This window comes from Danio aesculapii, chromosome 11 (assembly GCF_903798145.1).
Source record: "Danio aesculapii chromosome 11, fDanAes4.1, whole genome shotgun sequence".
Taxonomy (NCBI): Eukaryota; Metazoa; Chordata; class Actinopteri; order Cypriniformes; family Danionidae; genus Danio; species Danio aesculapii.
In genome coordinates, this window is record NC_079445.1 from 22,753,440 (window position 1) to 22,780,529 (window position 27,090).

Sequence of the window (27,090 nt, forward strand, 5' to 3'; positions counted from 1 at the left end):
TAAAAACGTTTAATAAATATTAGTTTTATTAAATTATTGGTGTGATGGACTATGCAGTTTTATTTACATTTGATTATTCAATTTCTGTACCTGAAAAATGTTACTTTCTCCAGAAAGCCATAAGGCACAGTTTATTTCACTTTAATATGTGCTCTATTGTGTTTGTTTATGACTGTAGTTTGTTTATTACAGTATAAATTACATAAAAATATATTTACATTTCACTTCCCGACAAAATTATCCCAGTCAATCTAAAGTAATCTAGTCATCTAGTGAAATTGTATTTCTTAGGTCTGTCTTAGGCCAGTCATGTTAGCTGTTTTCATTGTACAATATACTTTACCAAAATATAATGCGATAAACGATGTTATTGTCATTTAAAGACCATTTAATGCCAGTCATTTTATAGTGCCAGAATGACAATATAATAGCATCATAATGCAAGTACACTCTTCCAAAGAGCACATAATATTTTAGTCTTAATAATATTTAATTTAAATGAATTTGTAGTCATTTTAACAATTGAATAATTAGGATTAGAATGTGAAAATGTAACATCTTAAACAAATAAATAATAATAATAATGACGATAATAATAATAATAATAATAATAATAATAATTTTGGAAAATGTTGGCTGTCTAAATGTGATATTCGCTGTATACTGTAAATACTTTCATAAGGGTGTTGAGTGGATTACTTTGATGCTGTCTAAATATCCGTTTTAGACAGCAAAAAAAAAGGTTAATGTTGACCATCATTTACTTTAAGTATTTGGAAAAATAAAGATTTTTTTAAAATCCCAGAATCCCTGGGAGTACGGCTGCATGATAAATTGAAATTATATAAAAATCGAAATCATGATATGTGTTCAGTAGTAAATCTCCATCCGAAGGCCAGAGGGCGCTCTTGTATGGAAACTCCCAATATGCCACAGAAAACATCTCTATTGCGCTAAACAGAAACATTAAATGGTTTCATTGATTCAGAGTGACTAATAAAAGGGACTATGACAATATATAACCCAGACTCATTCTGATTACTTACCCCATATACATTTCTGGAAAGAGCAAAATACGTACCAGGAGTTTTTTTTTTTGCAGTTTTTTTTGCAAGAATCCATGAGAGGCTGTTGTATGCTTTTTCAGATCTCAAATTTCTCACACTAGTGCCATTCGCGCCTGCTTTTCTCATGTAAATACACCAGAGGATGCTATCGGCTGACTGACTGACTGACTGACCAATTGACTGACCCTCCCTCCTCCTTCCCTAAACTCAACCAATAGTGCTTTCAAAAGCACCGATTGACCCATTCAAAAGCAATCCAGAAAAAAAGCACTTAGCCTTACAGCAGCCTGATTATTACAACATTTAAGATTTAACCACATTCTCACCCTGTTATTTACTTGTTTATTACATTTTTGGCTTTTGTTTTGCCTGCTTTCTGGAAGCGTTTTTCACTGAACTTGAACTCCGTTGTCGCGGTCAACTCCACTCTGCGTCTCAAGTTCACCGACATACGTGTCGAGCTACCGCTACGTGTCGAGCTAAACTGGTAACAGCGGAAAAGCCATCCATACGGATGTAAGCAGTCCGCTGGTAAGCAAGAAGAGGAACGACATTATACTGCCATAGCATTAGTTTTAAAGATAAAATGCAGCCATACTTAGTTCTCGCTACATAATTCAGGATCTCCAGAAACGTATATAGAGTTACATTTTCAGAATGAGCCTGTTTTGACAATATATGGTTAATCTGAGTACTTCATATTAGAATGTTCTTAATAATGAAGTATATAGTAATAGTGACTGTATCGTTCCTTAGAATACTATGAAATATGTAGCATGCCTTTATCTGTGTTAGGAGCCACATCATCTGACAGAAGGATTAAAAAAAAAACATTTTAAATGGTCTGCGCTTTATTACTTAGCTTGTCAGTGAACTAAGGCTTTGTTTAGTATATTCTGCTCCTATATTCTGATCTGAAAACATGCTGAAAATTTACTACTGATTGCAAAGCGGGCTGTACTGACAAAATGTGCATGAAAATTGCCTTTGATTAAATAAATAATCTGTATTTAATTTATTTGATGATCTTTCCTCCTAAATCGAGATGACATTTAAAGTAATAATTCTATAAAATAGTTTTGCCTTGGATTGTTTATGTTTGAGGGTAGTTTTGCTATTATACTATTTTTCCACTAATTGGTTAATCCACAAATGACATTAATGTATGTTGACTTTCCCTGGTGGTTTGATTATGGATTTGCCTGTGCGGCTATATTCACAATAGCTTGACCGTAAACCTCAGTGCTGTATTTTAGTCTGTACACACAGACGCAGTGTCCTTTTCCAAAACAGCGCATACCGCAGTGAACTTCTTGATCTTTTGAGCTCTTTCTGTCACCCTGATCCCCAAAGAGAGAGATTTGGAGGGATTCCAATTCAGGTTTCTTAAGACAGAAACGTTGATTTTGTAGTTTAATAATGAAGACTGCTTGAATGAAGCTATTTCGGGTTGAGGAACCGCAAAGAACAAGAGAAGGTGCGATAGCAGAGGTGAGCTGATGGGATGTTGCTTCTGTCTTTTGTGTTCCCCGGTGGATCTGATGACGGATATTCTCTTTATATCTCACCAAAGGCACTTTTAAGCTTGTCAAAAACAGAACGTCTGTGATGCATGAAAGAGCAAAACTCCAGACGACTCTGGAAGAACTGATGGTGTGGATGTGACGGTTCCCTTGGTCATGTTATGTCACCTGCAAGTTTCTCCTTCAGTGTTGGGCTCTAAATTCTACTCTTGTTAGGTCCTTAATAAATCATTTTAAATAATAAGGTTGTGGTACGAATAATTCATGAACATTGTGAAAAATGAATGAGAGGTGCATTTGGCTTGGTGCTTTATTTTTATCCATCATGAAGTTAGTGTTACACTTGGTATTTTAACATGACTTTAGTATCACAGTAGTAAGCCTATTTGAGTGGGTTTTGTTTCTCCAGATTATTTTCTCTTTGTGTTTTCTGCAACACACACGCACGCATGCACCCACACACACACACACGCGCACGCACGCACGCACGCACGCAAACCCTTACTGAAAAACATGAATTTTAATAATCTTATATTAAGTGCAATTAATGTGTCAATATGATGTAAGATTGTCTTAATGTTTAACCTAAGTGTAATGTGAAGTGACGCTGACAAGAGAAGTGCGGATCCAAATGCAGGGTTTATTATGCAGAGAATGCTCAGGCAAGCAACAGTCAACACAGGAGCAAACAGATGTATATGGGCAATCCAGAGTCATGCTCGATAATCAGGTGAATAGTCAGTACAGGCAGGAAGCAGGCAACATAAACAAACAAAACAACAAAGCAAAGTTCTAACACGGAAAGGCAAGGCAAGGAAACCGCATAGTAATGTTCACAAACAGTATAACAACACTCAGCAAAGTCTGTGTGTTAGTGTGCTGTATAAATAGTCCAGCTACTTAGTCTTTGAGCAGCTTCAGCTGTGTGAAGTAGCAATCAGCCAGGATTAGGAACTGGTGTGTGTGTGTGTGCAGTGCATGACTGTATTTGTAGTTCTATGCGATACTGTGTATTTACCAGCGATCTGCACAGTCTGGATCACTGGTGATTGTGACACTAACACTCCTAAATAAATGAAGCAAAAGTTAATTGATTTTCAATCTTTAATTAAGTTCTGTTTTAGCAAAAATAATAATGTTTTTATTAAATAAAGCCAATCTTATAGCTACAAACTAGTAGATTTTACTGTTTTTTTCAGTTAATGCTAATTAGTTAAGTTAATGCTAGTTATCTAGATAATTTACAAGTTAATGCTAATGCTAGTTAATCAATGCTACTTATAATCGTGCAAGCATCGCTATATATATATATATATATATATATATATATATATATATATATATATATATATATATATATATATATATATATATATATTTATGTATTTATTTATTTATTTATTTATTAATGAACTATAATCAATTTGTCTACATCTTTGACAAATCACAGAAATAGAATTCAATAAAACTGTTTATTTATATAACAATTACCAATTCTGTTTATTTCATTCACAGTACATCCATGTTTACTTCTTTTTTTCAAGCATTACACATTTTTATATGAAAGTATATAAAACCATCTGGACTATCTGGAGGTGAAAATGTTATGCAGCAACTTTATTGATATTAAATCAAGCCAAAATCTTTTTATTTAATTTTTTTTTTTCAAAAAGTAAAGATAAAGCACCTGACCACTTGAGGGTTAAATTTTTTTGGTGAACTATCCCTTTAAGTAAAGTCAACTAATACTTTTACAGTGTAATTTGTGTCATGCGGAGAATTTTAAATGGCATTTAGCAAAAAAAAAAAAAATCCTTTCTCTTAATCTTCTCAGACACTATTTTTTGTATCTATTTTTGGAGAAGGTGGCGTATTATTGCTCCTGCTGAATGGTGAGTCGTGAGATTGGTCTTGTTCTCGGTGACCCTGAAGATGTTACTGGAGTTGAGCGATGAGAAGGACATCTGTCAACACCTTCACTGCATCTGTGTGATGAGAGTGTGTTTGTATGTGGCTCCATTCCTGCCTTCCTCCCTCTATTTGTTTCTCTGTCTCACTTTATCTCTCACTCGCTACATTTTCACAGTACCAAGCCGATATTTTGACACACATCCAAATTCATCCAATCTGTTTACACTTGGTCGAGTCTTAGGTAGTGATACACAGAAATTCTTGCCTAAAAGCTGCATTTCTGGACACACTGGAGTGGAAAGCAAGAATGTGGATTTTAAATGACCTTTTTTTAATATATATTTTTTGATAATCATTTTACTTTTATACATTGTACTGTAATAAATTTTGTATTTTTTAAAGTATTTGTGTATTCACTATAGGCTTTTTCTTACCTGTAATTGTTTACATGTTTATGACCAGATATGCATTAAGTTGATTATAATGTGACTAAAGACATTACAAAAGAGTTTTATTGAATAAATGATGTTCTTTACAAAATTTTTGTTCATCTATTCCAGAGATGCCCAAAGTAGGGCCATCCCATCTGAGATGAGATTTAAAATGAAGGTTGTGGCAAATGCCTTCAACAGTGATCATCATTTCTAATTTAACAAAAACTTTTGTTTGTATAATTGTTAAGCTGCAAAAAAGTTAATTAAAATGAAGTGTTTCAATTAAATGTTGTGCATGAATCAGGTTTTTAAAAATGTAAATAGTGTCACTTTAAGACACTTACAGGACAATACACAAGACAATGTCAAGCAAATCAAGGCAAAGGCATCGCTTATTTAGCATTGAACACCATTGTGTTATATATGTGTTTTGTGTGTTGAATGTGTTTTTTTTTTAAGAAGTTCATTATAAAATGTAAACAAAAAAAGTATAATTATTAAGATGAATAATTTTTTATGATTTTTTTAAATTAATAAATTTGGAAATAACCATGCCAGCTTTTATGTATCAGTGTGGTGTTACATAATGGGACCATACATGGGACCTTCGGCCCACCTTTTTCAATCAAGTTTGATTTTTGGGCATTCATAAGAAAAAGTTTGGGTACCTCCGATCTATTTAAATTATTAAGCAGCTAAACCATTTTAAACAATGTTAATAGTAATATAAATAAAATATTCTTAAGCAGCAAATCAGCATATTAGACTGATTTTTAAAGAACGCAGCTTTGTTGTCACAGAAAAATTAATTTTTATAGTTTCAATTTACAGTTAAAAAAGTCTAATGCACAAATACTGACACATAAACAAAAACTTTACATCTCAAATAAATAATTACAAACTCCTAGTAAATGCAAACAAACATTGAAATTGTGTAATCCAAATAAACATTGTGCAATTACAATCGGCAAAATACGAATAATTTTGATATTAAGTTCAAATGATGTGACCTTTGAATTTGGATTCTGTACTATTCAACCTAAAACTATGATTAAGACTTGTTTTTCACCACATTATTGTATATTAATAGTATACGCGTGCACACACAACAAGATCTGGCAAATGGCAGATTGGATGAATCTATGAGAATAGTTTGTCAGTGTTCTTATCTTCCGTCTGTGTGTGTGTAATCTGTGCTTTGGGCTGAAGGATCAGAACTGTCCCACTGAGCCGTGTCTCTGATACACTCCAGTAAATGTGGATCCTGGCACTTTGTCAACTCAGCTTTTGTTGCTTTTGCTTCTAATTAAATTTGTGTAAGACTGATTCATACTTGTGGCCCTCTGCCAAAACCTTTCAGTTATCGGGTGCCTGCCTCTTCTGACATTTTACAGAGATGAACATGTAAAAATATGTTTCAAAATAATTCAATTAAATCAATGAATGAAATTAGCAGATCTCTAAAGAAATTCATAACCTAAGCTTAATGTTTATAAATAGTTCAGACGCATTGACTTGTGGAAGTGATGAACAAGTTTTAGTGTGTTAGTTTAACCAGGAGACTGCTGAGGATATTATTAAAGTATGAATTAAATTTTGATTTTAGTTAAAGGTTACTTCATTTTGTTGCGTGTTAAATGCTTTATTGTTTGTATTGATTAAATGAATTTTATTTTAGTAAAGTGCGAGATACTAAATGGGAAACATGAAACATTTTAAACATTAAGGACCCTATCCAACCCAGGCTCATTCTGAGAACGTAGTCCCGGGGACGTTTCTGGAGACCGCGAGATACGTAGCCGGGGGTACGTCCGGCTGCATTTCATTTTTTTAAGCGAACGCTGCGGGGCGGTGTGACGCCGTTCCTTTCGGCGCTTGCCGGCCGGCCGGCCGGCCGCTCGCCTCCGTGTGGAGGGCTTTCCCGCTGCAACCAGTTTGTCCGGTTAGCTCTTCGTGTACTTTGGCGGACTCGAGGCGCAGGGAGGGGCTGACCACGACGACGACCGGGTTCGAGTCCGGGGAAGAGCGGTTCCAGAAATCAGGTAAGAAAACAAAATCCAAAAAATGAAGCGAACAGGTTCGTCACAGGGTGAGGATGTAGTCAAAATCTGAAAACGTGGTAAAAATCAGACGAGGGCTTTTCTTTTTCTGGACGGCTTTTGTGAATCGTCAACGGTTGGGCTTAGGGACGGAGGAGGAGGGTGGGTCAGCCGATTGGCCGGTCGCACGGTCAATCATTCTGTCGTCCAGGCAGACAGGCTGAAGGTCGTTCGACAGCGGCCTCTAGCGGGTTTACGCGAGGACGGCGCGGGAGAAAGCGCGCACAGCGGCCTCTCGCGGATTCGCGAAAACAAAAACTGCAAAAATACGTACCTCCCGGGACGTATCTCGCGGTCTCCAGAAACGTCCCCGGGACTACGTTCTCGGAATGAGCCTGGGTTGACCCTATCATACACCCGGAGCAATAAGGCGCAAGACATGCATGGCACGATTTGTTGCTATTTTCAGACCACTGCAACCCTAATTTTCACGTTTTGCACCACGTTGTTTAAATAGCAAATCCATTTGCACCAATTTGTGGACTCATGGGTGTGCCAATCCAAAAAAAAGAGGTGTATTACCGTGCATTGTTGGCACATTGCTATTTTGAGAAACTAAAATAGACTGTGCCATCGACCAATTAAAAGCTGGTCTAAAGTCCAGTGCAGAGCGCGTTAGTTGCGCCTAAGCAGGTTCAAATGCATACACATTGCTCAATACACCCCTGATGTACAACAATACACACATATCTTTACATATGAAAAAAAGTAAAGGATTAAAATGTTACAAAAATTATTATTTTCTACAATTTCAAAACCACTGCTTCCATGCCTACTTCAGCTCGAGGGCTTATTTCAGTTTATCCATAACAACTTTCATTTGTAAAGTGTTATTATTATTATCAGTATTATTTATTATATGCATATTTATATTTGTTTTAATAAAAACAAGTTTAGATTTGTCCAACTGTCAGGTTTTGGAGACGTCTGCATCGACAAATGTGGCATAAGAATAAGACGTGTGTTTGGATTGGTTTTTTGACCACACTTCGTTATTATTGTTAATTACTGCATTCGTTTGCTGGAAATTAAAGCTGAATTTAGAAATAGTTTTGAAACAAAACTTTGCGCTTAACAAACAAAATTAAATATGTAGGCTAATGGATGTCTTCAGTGGAGTGTGTACAACACTGTTTCATCATCCACGAAAGTAAAGGCGTAAAGTAAAGAGAAAGTAAAGAGGCCATATGGAGGAGGCTCATTCTTTATCCTTGTGCAGATGGTCTGTTTAACTGTTTTCTCGCTAGTGAAGCGTTCAGGTTTTCCACATAGAAAATCTGCCATGTAAATAGCAAGTGTGCCATGACACAACGCAACTTATTCTTAAAGGGAATGGAAGATGAGACTCTGATTGGTTTAAAGCACGTTATGCTCAAAACACACCCATAACTCATTAAGAGAATAAGCACAACCTGTTAGACCATGTGCCGGGGCGCAAACCTTATTTTTGCCATCCTTAAAATAGCAAAAGTGGATTTGGACACACCCTTAAATGCTTTTGGGACATGCTCTTTAGACTTTACACCTAGATTGTTAAAATAGAGCCCATTTTTGCTGGCAAAAGTTGTCTGAAACAACTTTACATCCTTTTTAAAGCAACTTACATTCTTTTTAAACACAGTCAATCAATCATATTTTTATTTATTCATTCACATTCATCATTTTGTTCTTTGTGAGTGTGAGTGTGTACCAAGTGTTTCTTTTGAAAGTATGACAAACTGTTCATATATCGGCAGAATAATGGGAATTTCGTTACAAATGATACATGAACACAGCAAATTCCTTCATGTCATCACTTAGCACAGCTGTGTACGAAAGTGGTTGCCTGGGACAACAGTAATTTCTGCAGATCGTTCCTCATACTGCTGTGACTGACCAATCAGAGTGAAGTATTTCAAAGAGCCATGCTGCTGAATTGGATTTTCGTAGCATTTCTGACACACATGAAGTTGAAGAGGCTCATTGGCAGGGGTGAAGACAGCGGATGTGCTCGAGTCTGCGTTACCATGGCTCTCAAATCACACCTCTGAGGTGCTGAAAACACTCATCTGTATTTACATACTGTGTGCATCCTGTTTTCGGAGTCTCTTTAGCATGCATTCAATTAGATCTGTAGTTATGATGAAATCTTAACTTGGTGTTCTGATGCTTCATCCATCGTTCAGCTTCTTTCCTTCTTTTTCAGGGGTTGCCACAGTGGAATGAACCACCCCTTTTCATAAGATGTCAAATAGTTTTAACAGTTTAGGATTTATTTATGAAGTTTCAGCTCAAAATACCCAACAGATCATACTTTATATTGTAGCTTGTAAAATTTGGGTGTGAACAAACACTACTTTTGGTGTGTGTCCCTTTAAATGCAAATGAGCTGCAATACTTTCCTGAAGAGGGCAGAGCTTTTCCATGTCATTCTGAAATCCAGAAAGAACAAAACAAATCAGTGCTTCCCACACATAGACTTTACTTGGGAGGGCCGCCCAGGTATATTAACAGATGCCCGAACATCTTTTCAACACTCCCACAGACAGTGTGCTCTGCAGAGACCCACAGAGACGCACTTTTTTGGGATGTCTAAATCTCCTAAAATGTCCAGGATTCAACTTTTGCTTTCGCTTTATAAAGCTCATATAACCCTTTTTACTTAAGCCTGCATTCGCTTGGCTTCGCAGCTGACTACGCACACACAGTCACGAGAGCAAGAGAAACATTAAATAATTCATTCTTTAATCCAAACAACTTAGAAAAAATTTTACTATATACTGGGAGGGGACGAAATGAGTGGTCTAAACTGGCTGCAAAATATATGTACACCATTAGTAATGGTTAATCAATGTATTTGCCTTATTTAAATAATCTATACATTATAATCTTGTAAATATGATCACTTTTAGAGATAGTTTTATTAAATAAATGAGTTTTTAATCGTTTCTTGAAGACAATTTTTTTCAATTCAATTCACCTTTATTTGTATAGCGCTTATACAATGTAGATTGTGTCAAAGCAGCTTCACATAAAAGGTCACAGTAAATAGGAACTGTGTAGTTCAGTTTGTAGTGTTTAAGTTCAGTTCAGTTGAGCTCAGTTCAGTGTGGTTTAATAATCACTACTGAGAGTCCAAATACTGAAGAGCAAATCCATCGATGCGCAGCTCTACAGATCCTGAACCATGCAAGCCAGTGGCGACAGCGGAGAGGGAAAAAAAACTTCACTAAAGGCGGAAGTGAAGAAAAAAACCTTGAGAGAAACCAGACTCAGTTGGGCACGACCATTTTAATTTCTCCGCTGGCCAAACGTCTTGTGCAGAGCTGCAGTCTCAGTGGCGGAGGCTGGAAGCTGGCCTCAGCGAAGACTCGTCTGTCTCTGGAGCGTCATAGGAAACAGTCTCATGTTCTCCACTCTTCCATGACCATCGCAGTAGTTGTTCAGGATTCGGCCAGGTCCAGGATATGGAAACCTTGGGATCATCTCGTCGTTGGTCTTGGATCGAATCAGTGACTCTGCCGTTCTGATGCAGTTAGGGAGTTCATTCCACCAACTGGGCAGATTAAATGCGAAAGTTCGGGAAAGTGATTTCTTCCCTCTTAGGGATGGAACCACGAGGCAACGTTCATTCACAGAATGCAAGTTTTATTAACTTGATATTAATATATCACATAGGCTATTTTATATACATATCTAAAATGCTTTGGCATTCAAGTTTGCTTTGAACTTGAAAGAGAGAGAAGCAGATTTTATCTGTTAGTGGGTGCACATGGCTCCTGAATATCATCAAAGTAACAGAAATAGTGGGTTTCCTTTTCATTTCAACAGTCTTATTTTTACTTTAACCCATTGAAAAGAAACATAATAAATAGATAATAAATAAAAAAAATTGTAAAAAAAATTAATTATTACTATTTAGGTGATATGGGTAAATGTTTCCGGCTGCTACTGCAAGTATATTTCAAATCTGTGGGAATCACTGCAAATGAATCTCATGCTGCTAAACAGTCAGAAATGACCAGTAGTCCCTTCTAAAACTAAGTTTCCTGCCTTTTTTCTTCCAAAAATTAAAAGCGAAATCTAAAGTTAAATCTAGAGTCTATTTGTTTATCCACATACTTGCGTAGAAAGGTTATTCCAAAACAAAGTTACTACAGTAGGTTGTTCTTCACCACTAGTGAATTTACCACATCTCTGCTTTAGGTCACACCAAAATGCCTTGTTCCCATGATAAAATCACTGTAACTCCTGACCTCAACTGGCTTATTGATTTATTCCGTCCTTCAGTGACATTTTGTAGTTTTCTGCAGCATCAGGTTTGATGTTACTCTATATTGCCACACAAGGGATTCTCTGTTGCAAGTGATTTATATCTTTTCTGTGCGCTGACCTAGACTGATGTCTTTGCAGAGGTCAGTGTTATCATTAGCCCATGTCTGACCAGACAAGCAGGAAAATGACATGTTCTGGTCATATTTTGTGTGTTTTATTTAAAATCCTGCAGCGATGATGAGTGAGTGATGTAATTTTCTCATCGGTTTGTCAGTGAAACCATCTGTGCTGCCGATTGCCTTTACTCTCACTTTTACTTTTTCACATTTCTTCATTTGCGCTGTGTCATCGTTGAGCTGGAATGAGTTTACTTTAAATGTCTAATGTGACAGATCGAACAAACCGATCGAAACTGGTCTTTTTTTCCCCTTAGTTTAATGTGAATATAAAACCTCTTTGGGAAAATGATTGATGGAGCAGCTGTGAATCTGCGAGATGTTTGGTGAAAATGAATAATTTATGAAGTGTCTTGATCATCTGAATCAATCAGAATGCACTGGGACTAAGATGAGCTTATTAAATCCCATCCTAAAGTCCCTCTCCTCGCCTGTGCTTCACCTAATCCTGTGTCCACAGGCGTCCTGTCAGCATTTGGGCCACTGCTGTCCAAACCTCACGTCTATTTCTGTGGTCTGCCTGGAGCACATGGCCCGAATCCACCCTGATCCCAAAGGAGATGCTGTGTTTTACAGGAATCAATCCATTAGCAGCTAATTGAGCACCAGGTTCTGCATATTTTCCAACAATTCCCTCTCTGCAACGGGCCAAGGGCAAGATGAGCCAAGGAGAGCAGCTGCGGTATAAAGTCAACCAACATCAGGCTTTACTATCCCATCAGTGTCAAGCCAAGAGATTCAGTCTGCTTTTTGTACTCTGGAATGCACACTGAAAATGGACAATTAGGGTCTTTACATGTATATCTATAATGATTTTAATTAGGAATGCACTTAGTTTTCAACTGCTGAAAGTGTAAATGTTTAATACAATATATGTATAATGATTTCATTTAGGGATTCACCTAATTTCGACAGCCAAACAATTTTCAGCTAAAAATATCCAAACTGAAAATATGCCACCTTGCACCTCCGCAGCATTCAGATTTCACTTTTTGTGGATTGTTTTAAATGTCTTTACCTTGACATTCCTACTTGAAATGTCTCCGGTGGGTATTTTATTTTGATAGGCCTCGGTGTCAAATAAGCAATGCTACTGTATAAATGAAATTGGTCAAATGGTCTCAATATTATCCTTGCATATGCTTGTACTTATTAAATTCTTGGCATTTTAAGCAGAAAGTAACATTACTCGTATCTTGAAATGAGATTTTGGTCTTATATCTCTGTGCAGCTCATTTAAATTAAATACGTTTGATTCGTTTTGAGACTTTATTTGATATCAGAGTTTGATGAGGCAGTTGGGGACATTAATAGTGTTTTATTAGGCTTTAACCTTTGAGCTAAATAACCAATATTGCAAAGATAGACATGAAGTCTAGGCTTTATCATAGACATATTTGCTCTCCATAGACCTGTGGCATTGTGATGTCATTTATAATTTTTATTAATTTATATTAAGTATTGTTTATTATTATTAAGTTGTTGTCTTCTTATCGATTATTCAGTTACTTCTCTGCTGTTTTAGTTTTTTAGTGGTATTGATTCATTATTGATACTGATATGTTTTGGTCTTATATTATAACTCACCCGCTTCAAATGTTATCACTCAATTGAATGGACGTTATCAGTGGTTATCAGATGATAGATATGGACCAGTAGGGGCCTTCTGCACCTATTGGTAGGCTCAGAAGGCTGTTATCATCCATCCACATGGTTAATCAGCTATACTAATAGAGAAGATTCCAGATCCAGATCTGTTTTTTACATTACTGTGATGGTTGGGTTTAGGGTTGGGGCAGGGGTAGACGTTAATAAAATACAATTAATGGGAAATTTAATAATAATATAAATAATTCTTATTAACTTGCAGTTGCAGCCGGATGTGATCAATAGCTGATTAACCATGTGGATGAATTATAACAGCTTTCTGAGCCTATTAGTAACCACTGATATCGCCCATTAAATCGAGTGATAGCATTCAAACTGGCTGCATAACTACTGAAATCACAGTTTTGCCATTGTTACAACACTACAGTACATCATATAAGTAGTCATAAGTACTTTCTTTTTTATTTGTCTATACATAAAATTATCTTTAGAGTTTGCATGTTCTCCCTGCGTTTGCGTGGGTTTCCTCCGGGTGCTCTGGTTTCCCTCACAGTCCAAAGACATGTGGGACAGGTGGATTGGGAAGGCTAAATTGTCCATAGTGTATGAGTGTAAGTGAGTGTGTATGGATATTTCCCACAGATGGGTTGCGGCTGGAAGGGCATCTGCTGCGTAAAACATGTGCTGGTAAGTTGGTGGTTCATTCCGCTGTGGCGACCCCGGATTAATAAAGGGACTTAGCCAAAAAGAAAATGAATGAATGAATGAATGAATGAATGACCCAGACTTTGCAAACCAACAGTGAAATGACCTTTAATTGGTCAATTTGATTCATTTCCATGAATCAGTTCAAACAGTTTTTAGTAAATTGATTCAATTGATTCTGATTCAGCTAATCACTTATCTAAAAGGAAATGTTTGTGCTGTATTTATATGCTTCATGCCCCATTTAAACACACACCTTGTTATAAAGAACTGCGTTGAAAGGATTCGGTTTAAACACCCTTGTACAATATGATTTTTCATTGACATTTTGCTGGCTTTTCAGCATGTAAACAAGCTAATTGACGCCCACTGAAGAAGATAAAGTTGGAACAGATTTCAAGCTGAATGTACATTGAGCCAGATATAGTCATCTCGCAGATAGCTTGAGGTGGTTAATTTAAGCTATTAGGATTTCTTGCCACCCATATTCCATTTCCAACTGTACTCATTCATTCAATTCGATTGCTGTTTGATGTTATTTTAGAGGTTATTTAGTTAATGAAGTCATGACTAATTCCAAGTTGTCTACAGATTACAATGGGAAACACCATCACAGTTAAATGGCATAGTTTTCATTTTGGGCAATTAAAGGTTATAAGTGTTTCATGCGTTTTTCTTTTTTCTTTTTCTTCTAAAATCATATGTTTTTGTACAATTACACATAGTACAAATTCATATAAAATGCTAAAATTAAAGGATTAATTAGGATAAAATTATGAGAAAATGTAATGTATAAATAAAATAGTTTTTCCCTAAATATTATTAGAATTATACTTTCATGACTAATCTATTCAGACCTCTCATGGGAGAAAACTTTCATTCCTGCTACTTATTCAAATCACTTCATATTGTTGTTTATCCAGTATAATTTAATTATATGATGTTGGTTTTGATGTCATTGATTAGTCTGGATTGCATTAAGTGTAAAAGTAATTAATTTAATTTACATTTTGTTTATTTCTCCATTTACTGGGCACTTTTTCATGCACAATCATACACTGATAGCCATGATTAAGCCACATCACATTCATATTTGCTGTTGAAAAGTTAACAGTCATGTACAAAACCTCCAAATGGACACATTTCTTGCACTGATTAGTTTTGCATTTAGATCAGTATTCTGATGCATTATTAAACATGCTCAGATCTGATTGTGACATCAAGGCTAGAAAAAAAGTATTTTCCATATATGTTTCATGATGAACAGATTTTTGCTGGTGATAAGCTTGTGTTGTTGTGTGTAAACATTCTAAGTGAGCAAGAAGGTGGAGAAAAGTTAAATTAAGCTAAGTTAAGTCAAAGACAATAGATATAAAAAGACAGTTTGCTCGCATTACTATTAATGGGGTAAAGTGCAATGCTTTGTATGGCCACCACCACAGCGAATTAAGTCCTGCCTTCCAGTTTAAATAGTCAATTGCCAGTCTTTATAGCCATGTGGTTTTGTGGGGGTGCGGTCTATACAGATTTGCTTGTATATTACGACAAGCCCTGTTGTTTGCCGACTAGTGTGGCCGTGTGTTGATTTTGACAAGAGGAAAAAAACTCTAATCTAATCACATTGTCCATCCAGTGGCCTCCTCCAGTCTTTTCTCAGGTTTAGTCTCTGTTCTTCCAGTGTTTATAATGGTGTCCTCTGGCAACTTAAGCAACAACAATAATGGGGCAAGACACTTCAGATTTTGTTGCTGATTTGAAATATGTCATTTCAATGTAAGTTTAGCAGCCAGTATTTGAGATTTAAGTTAAGTTAAGTTAAGTTAAGTTAAGTTAAGTTAAGTTAAGTTAAGTTAAGTTAAGTTAAGTTAAGTTAAGTTAAGTTAAGTTAAGTTAAGTTAAGTTAAGTTGGGATGCACGATATATCGGCGGCCATATCGTTATCGTCAGATAAATGGTATTTTTAATGTTATCATTATCGGTCCGATGTCAAAATTAGGCCGATATCTATAAGCTGATAGATTACATAATTGTACAGAACTGCCTGCCTCGCGCTTGAGTGGGTTGAACTTGTTCAGACTTGTCCAGTGCACTATACTGGAGCTTATCTCACATTGTTTATTCCATCAGTTTGTCCTTTCTTTGTGTGGTATTGCTGTGCTTTAATATCTCAGTAAGTAACCCTGTTCCTTATCATTGTAGATATGTTTGATAGACTGTCACTGTGTATTTTGGTGTACATGTTTACATGAGTAAACATAATAGCAGCGATGCACACGTGCTAATCAACTAGTTGGGTTGTTTCTAATCTAATATGATTATTTGTTATTATCAACGCATTGCTTGCCATGTGTTGTTGATTTAAGATTGTATTTAAGTTAATTGGCATGTTTATAATGATTATAACAAGCACGTATATCAACACGCACACACAACAAGCCGACAGAGCTTTCACAGCACACCAAACAGCAGACGAGTGCCAATCACCGAATCCAGCATAGGGCTTCTTAACCGTCCGCCGTATTTTGTCTTTTGTCTATATTATGCACAGTGTTTGTCATAAAGTCATCTGTGCTCAATGCTCAGGTGTTGTATCAAAATTTGACTTCAAGGACAAATCTGACTCCGCTTCGTGTGTACGCGCATCACAACACATCTGCAGTTGAAGTTTCAAACTTACAGGAATTAATTAAAGGAATTAATACAGACAAAAATAATAATAAAATAATAAAAATAAAACACAAAATGGCTAAAATGTTTAATGTCTCGTTCTGTTTATGAATTCCATAAATGATTGATCCTATGTTAAAAGTCTGGATTAAAAAAAAAGACAATCATATAATTATACTGTATTATAAAGCTGTATGATTCTATTAAACCTGTTGTACACTGCCCCAACCATTTGTAGCAAATTGACTGATACCTGTATGTGTGAATGATATCTGTTGTTGCTTATAGTAATGCAGGCTGCGCTACGACTTAATCCTGTGCTCAGAAACGCTGCTGTATTTGGCAATATTCCTTCCCTTTCCTTAATCCCAAGGCTTTTACCAACCAAACACAGAAAAATCCCAAGAGCTCAACACTACTCACCTGCCGACAAGGTCACACTGCTGGACAACACGTTGTGGACTTTTCTCACCTTTACCAATTCAGCACATTTCAAGCCCTTTTGACATTTTAGAAGCTCCTTAGTGACTTCAGCTGCTGTGCAAAACAATGTCTTGATTTTAAAGAGCTTTAGAAATCTTTTCAAGGTGGTTTATAGCCATCAAAAGCAGCAGAAATAGCCAAATATGATAGGTTGCTAACACCTATTAGGCATTAATAGTGTTTTCGTGAGACCTAAAGATATAAGATAAATATAGAAGCATTCAGACCTCAAACTGTATGTTATAATCCTATAACCACCTATAATTTAGTTGCATTTACATGTTAGTTATCTATTAAAATGGCCTGTAATTTGTAGTGTGCATTTTATAGTGCCCTTTCTTTCTTTCTTTCTTTCTTACTTTCTTTCTTTCTTTCTTTCTTTCTTTCTTTCTTTCTTTCTTTCTTTCTTACAGTAAAAGTAATGCCACGATCTTATAATTTACTCTGGTAAAATGGTTTCAAAATGTGCAGACAGGTTAACTTTGACACGTACAATGGAGCACGAATGAAGACTGTGTTTCCAGAAGCACAGATTATGAATTATATTTCAGTCAGGCTGATTTACTCTTCATTTTCACCTGGAGAGTTTTAGTACTTCTATGATCTTGTAAATGGTGTATAGTTATCACAGCTGTTGGAAATGGTTCATTTTAACACCTGTAGGGTTTGAAAGTGCAATATTAATAGTGTCTGAATGCCGTTTAGACTATATCTTAGTTATATTGGCATATTTTTTATTATGCGTGCTCATTTCCTTTGTTTTGAGATTACACTGAAATAAATTTGGTGTAGGACTTCAAGAAGTTAACTGTTAACAATTAAGTTAATTGTCATTCAAAGATTGCTAAAATGTATATACAATTTCAAGGAAATAGCAAGGAGCACATTGAATCTGATGTCTGAAAATAGTGTTTTGTTAAGAGACCACTTGAAAATTCTCAGGATTTACTGCATTTTTAGGTATGGGTTTGAGTAAAATGTTCAAATGATTTATTTTTTTTTATTCTAATAGGATTTTTTCTACATTTCTTTCAGGTTTCCTCACACTCAAGTGGTTCTAAACTTTTATGAATTTCTTTCTTCTGTTTAAAACAAAATACACATATTCCGAAGAATACTGGAAACAAGCAGCCATTAGTGATCCCAAATATTTCTAATGTTGTTCACTACATCTTCTTTTGTGTTTAACAGAAGAAACTCAAACAAGAAAGGAACAAGTGGAGAATGCATACTGTAAATGATGACATACACTCACCGGCCACTTTATTAGGTACACCTGTTCAACTGCTCGTTAATGCAAATTTATTATCAGCCAATTGCATGGCAGCAACTCAATGCATTTAGGCATGTAGACATGATCAATATGATCTGCTGCAGTTCAAATCAAGCATCGGAATGGGGAAGAAAAGTGATTTAGGTTGTGGCATGGTTGTTGGTGCCAGACGGGCTTTTCTGAGTATTTTAGAAACTGCTGATCTACTGGGACTTTCCTAGGGTTTACAGAGAATGTACTGAAAAGGAGAAAATATCCAGTGAGTGGCAGTTCTGTGGGTGCAAATGCCTTGTTGATGTCAGAAGTCAGAGGTGAATGGTTGTACTGGTTCGAGCTGTTAGAAAGGCAACAGTAACTCAAATAACAACACGTTACAACTGAGGTATGCAGAAGAGCATCTCTGAATGCACAACACGTCAAACCTTGAGGTGGATGGGCTACATCAGCAGAAGACCACACCAGGTGCCACTCCTGTTAGCTAAGAACTGGAAACTGAGGCTTCAATTCACACAGGCTCACCAAAATTGACAATAGAAGATTGGAAAAACGTTGCCTAGTCTGATGAGTCTTGATTTCCGCTACGATATTCAGATGGTAGGGTCAGAATTTGGTGTCAACAACATGAAAGCATGGATCCATCCTGCTGATGCTGGCCATGGCCCTCCCTTTATGACCACAGTGTAGTCAGCACACTAGTAAGGTGTACCTAATAAAGTGGCCGGTGAGTGTAATTTCATTTTTTTGGGTGAACCATCTCTTTAAAAGCAAAAATAGAAAGCCCCTAAATTAATCTCGAAATATGCTTCCATATGCAATGCTAAATTGCAGATCAAAATATCATTTTTGTACTGTCAATAGTTGTTGGGTTGACTTTAAGAGTTAAACAGTTTAATGCATACGTTTAAGCAGAAGCAAAAGTTCTAGATGAGAAAGTAAGTCGGATACTAACTGGGGGGATTTCAGCTTTTCACGCTCACAAGTTACAATACAAACATAATCCAGGGCTTCAGATGCAAAACCTCAGCACTGAAAATCCTCTTGTGTTACTTCTGAAGATGGGAGACACAATTTGGCTTTGAATTCAACTCTGAAACAGCTCTAAAGACAAACCCCAAATTCCTGTTTTCAGTCCTTTTTGTTTGTATTCTTGAGCTTTTGTTGAAGAGCCATGGCAGATTGAAATAGAATTGCTTTTTTTTTTTAAAACAACATGCTTTTTTCACCCATAGCCTGTCATATCAGATAAATGGTTGGTTTTTCAAAAGCGTCTGCTGTGATTGGAAGAAGCGGAAGATGCAACATCTGTTTGTGGATTTGAACTTGCCTTCCTGCCTGCTCCTCCACTCCTGTGAAAAAAATCAAATGAACGCACTGACCTATTTTCCTTTTCCTCTTCCCCCTCCCGGTCTTTTTAGCCCCTGCATTTCAGTCAAGCAGCATTATTCAAAAAGCAGAAAAACCGCACACTAACACAATGTGTGACCTCGAAAGTTTTCATTTAGCTTGGCAAACATTGCTGACCCAATAGCCTGGATGCAGTTGGGTAATATAAACTCGCCGTCAGTATGATTATCTCTCAATTAGCAAGAATTACAAGTCAATTAGACAAGAAATAGTTAACCCTGAGTCACAAATCCCGGGAATTCTGGGTTATTTCACCAAATGTTTTCAAATGCTGGGGTTAACTATTAATCCTGGGTGTTCATAAATGATTCACTCTTTATTTTATTTCCACACATTTTTTATTTGCATATTTGTGAAGTCAATGATTACGTTTAAGCGGACATAAGTAACCAAATTATTTGCCTTAATCTGAATAAGACAATAATATGATTAAGGTGTTTGCATGAGTTGCTTTTTGGTTCCTTTCATGATCCCGTTTTACATGTTACAGCACATAATTTGATTAACGTCATTGCGTCACCACTCTATCCACATTTCCTTTAGAGTTTCATGTAATCTTGGGTGTTTCATTTTTAATTTATCGACTTTAACTGCAGTTTGGTACTTTCACTTTCATTTAGTAACATTTCATGCATGCCCCCATGACAAACGAGATATTGGATGCAAGTATGAACTGCTGGAAGAGTGTTGTTTTAATGGAATTTGATACCGCACGATGTATGGGGGAAAAAACCTCCGCATTTCGTGATGAGGGTATCTATGGTCCTTCACTGATTCGGTAGGTGTAGAGAATAGTGTCAAACAGCCGTGTGTGTAAGGACTATCCTGTCGCAAAATGCGGTGAAAATCCTACATGACAGTAATAATCTTGTTCCAGCTCTAAATGCATAGGACTGGCTTCTGTCTTACATGTGATGAACGAACGACTCAAACCAAGGACTCAAGAGATGAACAAATCAAATCTTTTTCCGGCTCTGACTGCATATGATTGGCTTCTGTATTTAGCGTGATGAACAACTGAATCAAACCCGATAGAAGACTCGAAAAAGGAACTAATCTTCTCCTCCAGCTGCACAAATGTGCACATGCCTGAATGAACGAATCATTCCCCGAGAGGACTCATCGTTCTCGAGTCATACAAAAGATTTGTTCAAAATGAATGAATCGTTCAAAACGATCCATCACTAGTATGGAAATTCTCTTTTCAGGAGATTGTCAAATGCCATTTCGCACATTCTGAAGTATAAAGAATGTGCTTCCTCCTCTGTGCTCTGCATATGCTAAATAAAAAACATCAAATTTACTATCATTCTTTCTGTTTTCGTTAAGTGGATGCACGTACCATCTACACTTGTTCTTTTTTATACCATCTAATAAATCAATGCTACTGAATTGAACTGTTCTTCGCTCAAAGCCGCCATCGCTGTTGTGTTTAAGAGGTGCATGCAAACATCGTGACATGTTTACAATCTGCAGTGTTGGGTTTGTTGTAATGTTCAAAAACTATATTGTTGCTTAACCTTTTCTGACTTTTTATTGGCTGCAAACGTATATTGAATAGGAACTTTGTCGAGGTCTGAATGCTAACTGTGAGTGTGTGCTATTTTGTGTACTTTTGTGTAACTTTTGCGCTGACACCAGAGCTGTGGAGTTTGTGGGTTTCAAAACAAATCCTGTTGGGTTTATTCTTTCAGACTCACTGAACACATCAGGAAAACATACTAGTAAATTAGTGATTTCGGTCTGTATCTGGGTCATTGCACCAAATTGTAGTAAATTTCAGATCCCAAGCCAGGAGACTCGTTTCAAGCAAACTTCTTTATTGAGAATGTGTTTGTTGTATTCAGTTAAACAGTCATCTTCAACAATTCTACAAGAGTCTTCTATAGAGTCTTATATGTTTTGGAGTGGGGGGCAGGGTTAAGATGGAGGTAGCTAAGCAAGTCAGCAAATGTGGTAGATAGTTTCCGAACCTACTCAGACACTGTAGTTTCATCCGTCCAACTCTAATCTACAAAAGAGTTTCTTCAGCCTGAATGGATCCACAAAGCAAAGGCACAGTTGTTAAGACCCTGTTTGCGTTACTTTGGGATCTGCCATTGCTCAGGAAAGCGAAAAGTTCTGTCTAGTGGGCAGCTAGAGTTTTGAATCAAATGAGGATTCCAAAAACCAAAGAATATAACTTTTAAGTTGTGTATATTACTGTTAATTTGAAACTAGATTATATAATTTTTCATTTCCACAGCATTAAAAAGCATTGATACTGTATAAACCATACTTTTTTTTTTTTTTTTTACCAGTTGATATTGACTCTTGGATGTGTTTCCTGAACAATGAGGTAATTTATGGCCTGTTTCCACTGAGTGGAACGGTACGGTATGGTTCATTATGCCTTTATGGCCGTTTCCACTGTCAAAGGGTACAGAAAAGCTAACCGTACCATACCACTTTTTGGATACTCTTTGCAAAGAGCACCTTGAACGACAAAAGGGTACCAAAAGGCAGAGCTAGACATGCAGCTGAATGATGTTAGTTTACAGAGATACGTCACTCGCTCATGGACAAGCAGGAGAATGAAAGCGAAGTAACCGCCATTTTTAAAAACAGCAGAGACATTACACCGTAATAATATATACATATAATAACAAACCATGGTCGACCCCAGCTCAAACAAACCTTGTCGTCATCTTGATGAACAGCCACAAAGTCAAGAAGAACATAATCTGCTGTATCCTGTTGTTGTTTTACGAGCCTGTCTAAAAGTATGAGCGGTTTCACTTTCTCCAGAGAGCTTGCCGCATGTCTATATTTCAAATGACGAACTTCTTGAACTTCTGACATTCGATCCTTTCAGAACCAGACAAACGAAGAGTGAAGCGCGAACAAACAAAGCCGGAAAAACAAAGGAGCAAATGATTCTTTCAGCAACCTAAACCATGAACAAACTGCCATGTTTTACTCGTATCATCACCTTGGACTATTATGAACTCGGGAATGACGGAATTACTTTCTAACAAGAGGCTACATGTGCTATTGGTGAAGATTAAAGACACACATGAGAGGTTTGCACTGACTGGGATATATTTCGTGTCATTTTTGAACACAAATAAGGACTAAATATATGCTGTGTGTAGTGTTTTTGTTATTGGTAACATATAGGAGACTGTATATGTTCATATATGTTGCATTTATTATTTTGTATAACTGTAGACGTTACAGTAGGCTATTTCGCATCCTTGATCTGCAGTTATAATCAAATCATGTTCATAGAAAGGTTAGTCATGAACATTTATACACAAGTATTTATCTGTATAAATCATCTGTTTTGTGAGTAGTGCATCTCATACGATACGTCAATGAGCCGCACAGCTTTACTTTGACATTTCCTTGAGCAAGAATGGCATCGACTGAAACCGTACCGTACTGTTCCACTCAGTAACTATCATAACTATCATAATATGATGCACTGTTGAATTAACAAGCTACTCACAACTCTGTCACAAATCTCTCAGAATTTTGGCTAATAAAAAAAAATGTTTGAGCTTATAATAATGCCAGACTATTGCTGTAAATAAGATGGCTTTTAAAAAGCGTTTCTCTTTTTTTTAGTGTTACATTCTTCTGATTTATTTAAAAACCTGAGGTGATTTGATTTGATTTGTTTTATTTTATTTTAATATGTTTTTTTTAAGATTTAAACCCATCCACATTCACTCAAGGAGTTTGATATTTCTCCTCCATAGCAAAAGACGTTCACATCCCTCTGCTGCAAGGATGACAGTTCACCATCTGTAGAAAATCCATGTGACTCTTTTTTTCAGCCCCCTAGTATTTTGTGCACTTGAATTAAAGAGCGTATGAAAGCATGTATACCGAAGCAGGAGGGGGTTTTGACATGCTTCAACAGTGCCCTGAAAGTTTCCCAAAAGACCACGAGGAACAGCTGGGTTAACTGGGACTAATGCCAGAGGCCCGGCCGGGGCACTTTGGAGAACAGAGCAATTGAGCCACGCAAGACTGCAGTCTCGATGCCAACGGGACTGAGAGTTGAACCCAAATCAGAGCGGCTGTTTGAGAAACGCATGTGTTAATGTTAGTGGGATTCACTTTATTAATAACATGTCAAGATAAAAGTTGCAAGGTTTTTGATGAGCGATTTGACGTCAGAATATTGTGGAATAACGTCAATATTGTGATCATGACAGACCTATTTGGAGCAATTACAATGGATTTTTTTTTGGTTTGTTTGTTTCTGTTTGGCCTCTTTGGAGATTTGGAGCAGCACAGAGTTAAACAATACCCAGCTTTCTCATATCAGCTATTTTGATTCGTCCCTGTTATGTTGATTTTTCTTTGACAGCTCTCTTTTTTGAACTCCTCCTATCATTGATCTTTTACCAAATTCGCCCATCTTTACACCATACTAGAAATAATATGGATTTTGTGTCAATAGACAAATTGGTTTGGCTAACTGGATCATTATAAAAAAATTTAAAGGTTGATTGCTATCATTTACCTGCTGAATAGAGTAGACCAAATCCCAATTCTTTGTTTGTACCCCAACCCCAACCCCTTCCCCTTTGCCCTTGAAACAGAGTGTGAAGGGGAAGGGCTTCAAAATTTACCACTAAGAAATGGGACACCACTACAGCACCTGCACACGTCATCATATGTCATCGTGATCTCTTGCTTCATATGAGATCAGACGATCATGACTGCTGTAGTTATTTCAGTTGCGTAATTTTTTAGGTATTTAGCTTCAGGAAATCACTCAAGGCAATAAAATCATGTTATCATAACAATATAATGTGGCAATAAAATTGTAACTGTACTGTGTATTTACACCATAGTCCTATTCATCTATGTAAACACACAAAAACAACATTAACATTGTACCAGACACTGCAAAAAGGTTATTCCCAGCCACTAGACTTTTCTGACAGGGTATTCGAGTGTCATCGAGTGTCAGAATGTTGTGGAACTACTATACAGGAGTTTTTTATGGGTTTATTATGGATTATAGATTGCGAAATTTTTTTATTTTAGGATTTTTTTTAACATGACGGTAAAACATGAACGCGGTTATGAATATATTAAAACATATGCTTGTTTGTCGTCAAAATTCATAATATTGCCAAAAAAACCCCACTAATTTGTGCATCTCCTTACTTCCGTGTGCAGCCATGCTGTCGCTGTAGCTGGTGTGTTCTAAGAAATTTTCCTACCCCTTGGTTTCGAGTGTTTTCGAGGGGTATCTAGCCCTTCCACTAAATGCTGATTTGTACTTCTGCATCAAGCGCACGCCTATGGTCTGGTGCAGCCCACGTGCGCTCGCATAGCCCTCACTGGGGCTGATGCTGACGCGCATCTTTCAAAAAATTTAACTATACATCGCAACAACGTGTAGCGCAAGCTCTGTGATTGGTCGGCTTGGTAGCACTGACTAGTGTGGGCGGGGGTGAGAGCCGTGCGAACTCATTGGAGCAAGTGTTTACAAGTGTGGAGTCCCATAAAGGAGCTCCAGATGGAAACTTTTGTTTTGTTTACCTTATAAGTTGTTGCAAGTCCGCAGGTTTCCGCCTCTGAAATTAATTAAAAACATCATTTTAAAAAGAAAGATATATTTTGATACAAATAATAAGTATTGTTTATTTAATTAATAACAACTTTACAAGTAAATAATGAAATAAATATTTTAAATAAAAAGAAATTTCATACAAATAAAAAGTTATAACTTATGCATTTAACTATATTCTGATCATTTCTGAAACCAGTGTTGTTGTTTAGTTTTATTATTCTGAATGACTGTGACGTTTTTGACTCTGAAATGAATGATATCTCTCTGTGTGGTCTTGTGTTCAAAATGTGTGGCCCTAGTCAACAAAAGGCTTGTGATTGTGGGAACAGGACATGAAGCTTCACCAACTCCGAAGCTCTGTGGGCCATGACCGTTTCTCATTTCCTCATGATAGATCAGTAAATGACGGTAATCACAAAGTCTATACACAGTAAATGCATGAAGAAGTCTTTGGGGGACTTAGGGTGACTTACCATTCCATGAGTGAATCCGTATAGCTGTGGAAGAACAGATCTGAAAAAAAGAATAATAGCAAACCTGTCTAAGCACATTAAGAGTGTTGTGTGTTTATTTGTTCTATCAGTAGTACAACACTGTACTACTGTATTAGTGCATTATTTATATCAAATAAATGAATTAATTTCCATTTTCTCTTTGTCTTCTTACAGGAGTTTGCGACCCTGACGAAGGAGCTGAATTTGTGTCGAGAGCAGCTGCTAGAAAAAGAAGAAGAGATTTCTGAGCTTAAAGCAGAGAGGAATAATACTAGGGTGAGTGTGTGTGTTTGTGTGTGTACCTTGTATTCCTGACATTGTGAGTACCAATTGCTCATTTCAACTCAGTTGTACAGTACGGTTGGGTACATTTTTATGGCTGTTTCCACTGTCAAAAGGTACCAAAAAGCGAACCGTACCGTACCGTATCACTAGCACGACAAAAGGGTACCAAAAGGCAGAGCTAAAATCTGCTGTGTCCTGTTTTAGTTTTAGGAGGCTGTCTAAAAGTGTGAGTGGTTTCACTTTCGCCATTTGAAATAATGAACTTTTATCAAGTGAAACAAATAACGAGTTGATGATAATAACATGCACGTGGTAATTGAAGTGCCTCAGACAGCCGATCCTTTCAGAAACGGACAAACGCAAGAGTGAATCGTGAAAAAACAAAGGAGAAGCTGGAAAAAACAAAGGAGCAAATGATTCTTTCAGCAACCTAAACCATGAACAAACTGTTTAGTAGGCCAGTGTTTCCCAACCCTGTTCCTGGAGGCACACCAACAGTACATATTTTGGATGTGTCCCTTTTCTGACCCATTAACTTCAGGTGTTTGAGTCTCTTCTGATGTTATGATAAGTTTATTCAGGTGTGTTTGATTAGGGAGAGGTTGAAAATGTGTACTGTTGGTGTGCCTTCAGGAACAGGGTTGGGAAACACTGCAGTAGGCTATTTATGTAAAACAAATGCTGAAAAAGTTGGAGGTTCATTCTGCTGTGGCGACCCCTGATTAATAAAGGGACTAGCAGAAAATAAAATGAATGTATGAATAAACCATGTGTGTGTTTGCTGGTTTAGCTATACTTGTGAGGGCCAAAATATCCTCACTTACTGTATACAGGGAAATCATAGTAATATTTTTATGCAGAGCATTACTGTGGAGAGATTTTCTTTCTTTCTATTTTATTTTATTAATACCAAAATCTGATAATGTATTGTTAAAGTTATGTAAACTACTCAAACGTTTGGGATCAAGTTTTTTTTTTTTTTTTTTTTTAGAAAATAAAAATAAAAATATAATTTTTTGAAATTAAACAAAGAAAAAAAATGACTGTTAAATAATCAGATTTGTGTTGCAGGAATAAATTATAAATAATGTGAACACAGAAAATAATTTTTTAAATTGCTGAATTTAAT

The 27,090-nt window shown here is 36.6% G+C and overlaps 1 protein-coding gene across 1 annotated transcript in view; it reads left to right on the forward strand.

The window, feature by feature from the left end:
- The window catches only part of ppfia4 (PTPRF interacting protein alpha 4), a 187,616-nt gene that overhangs the window by 82,370 nt on the left and 78,156 nt on the right, over positions 1-27,090 (forward strand). The window contains exon 2 of the mRNA XM_056468039.1: positions 25,851-25,952. Coding sequence (XP_056324014.1) covers positions 25,851-25,952 — 102 coding nt within the window. The remainder of the gene's footprint in view (positions 1-25,850; positions 25,953-27,090) is intronic.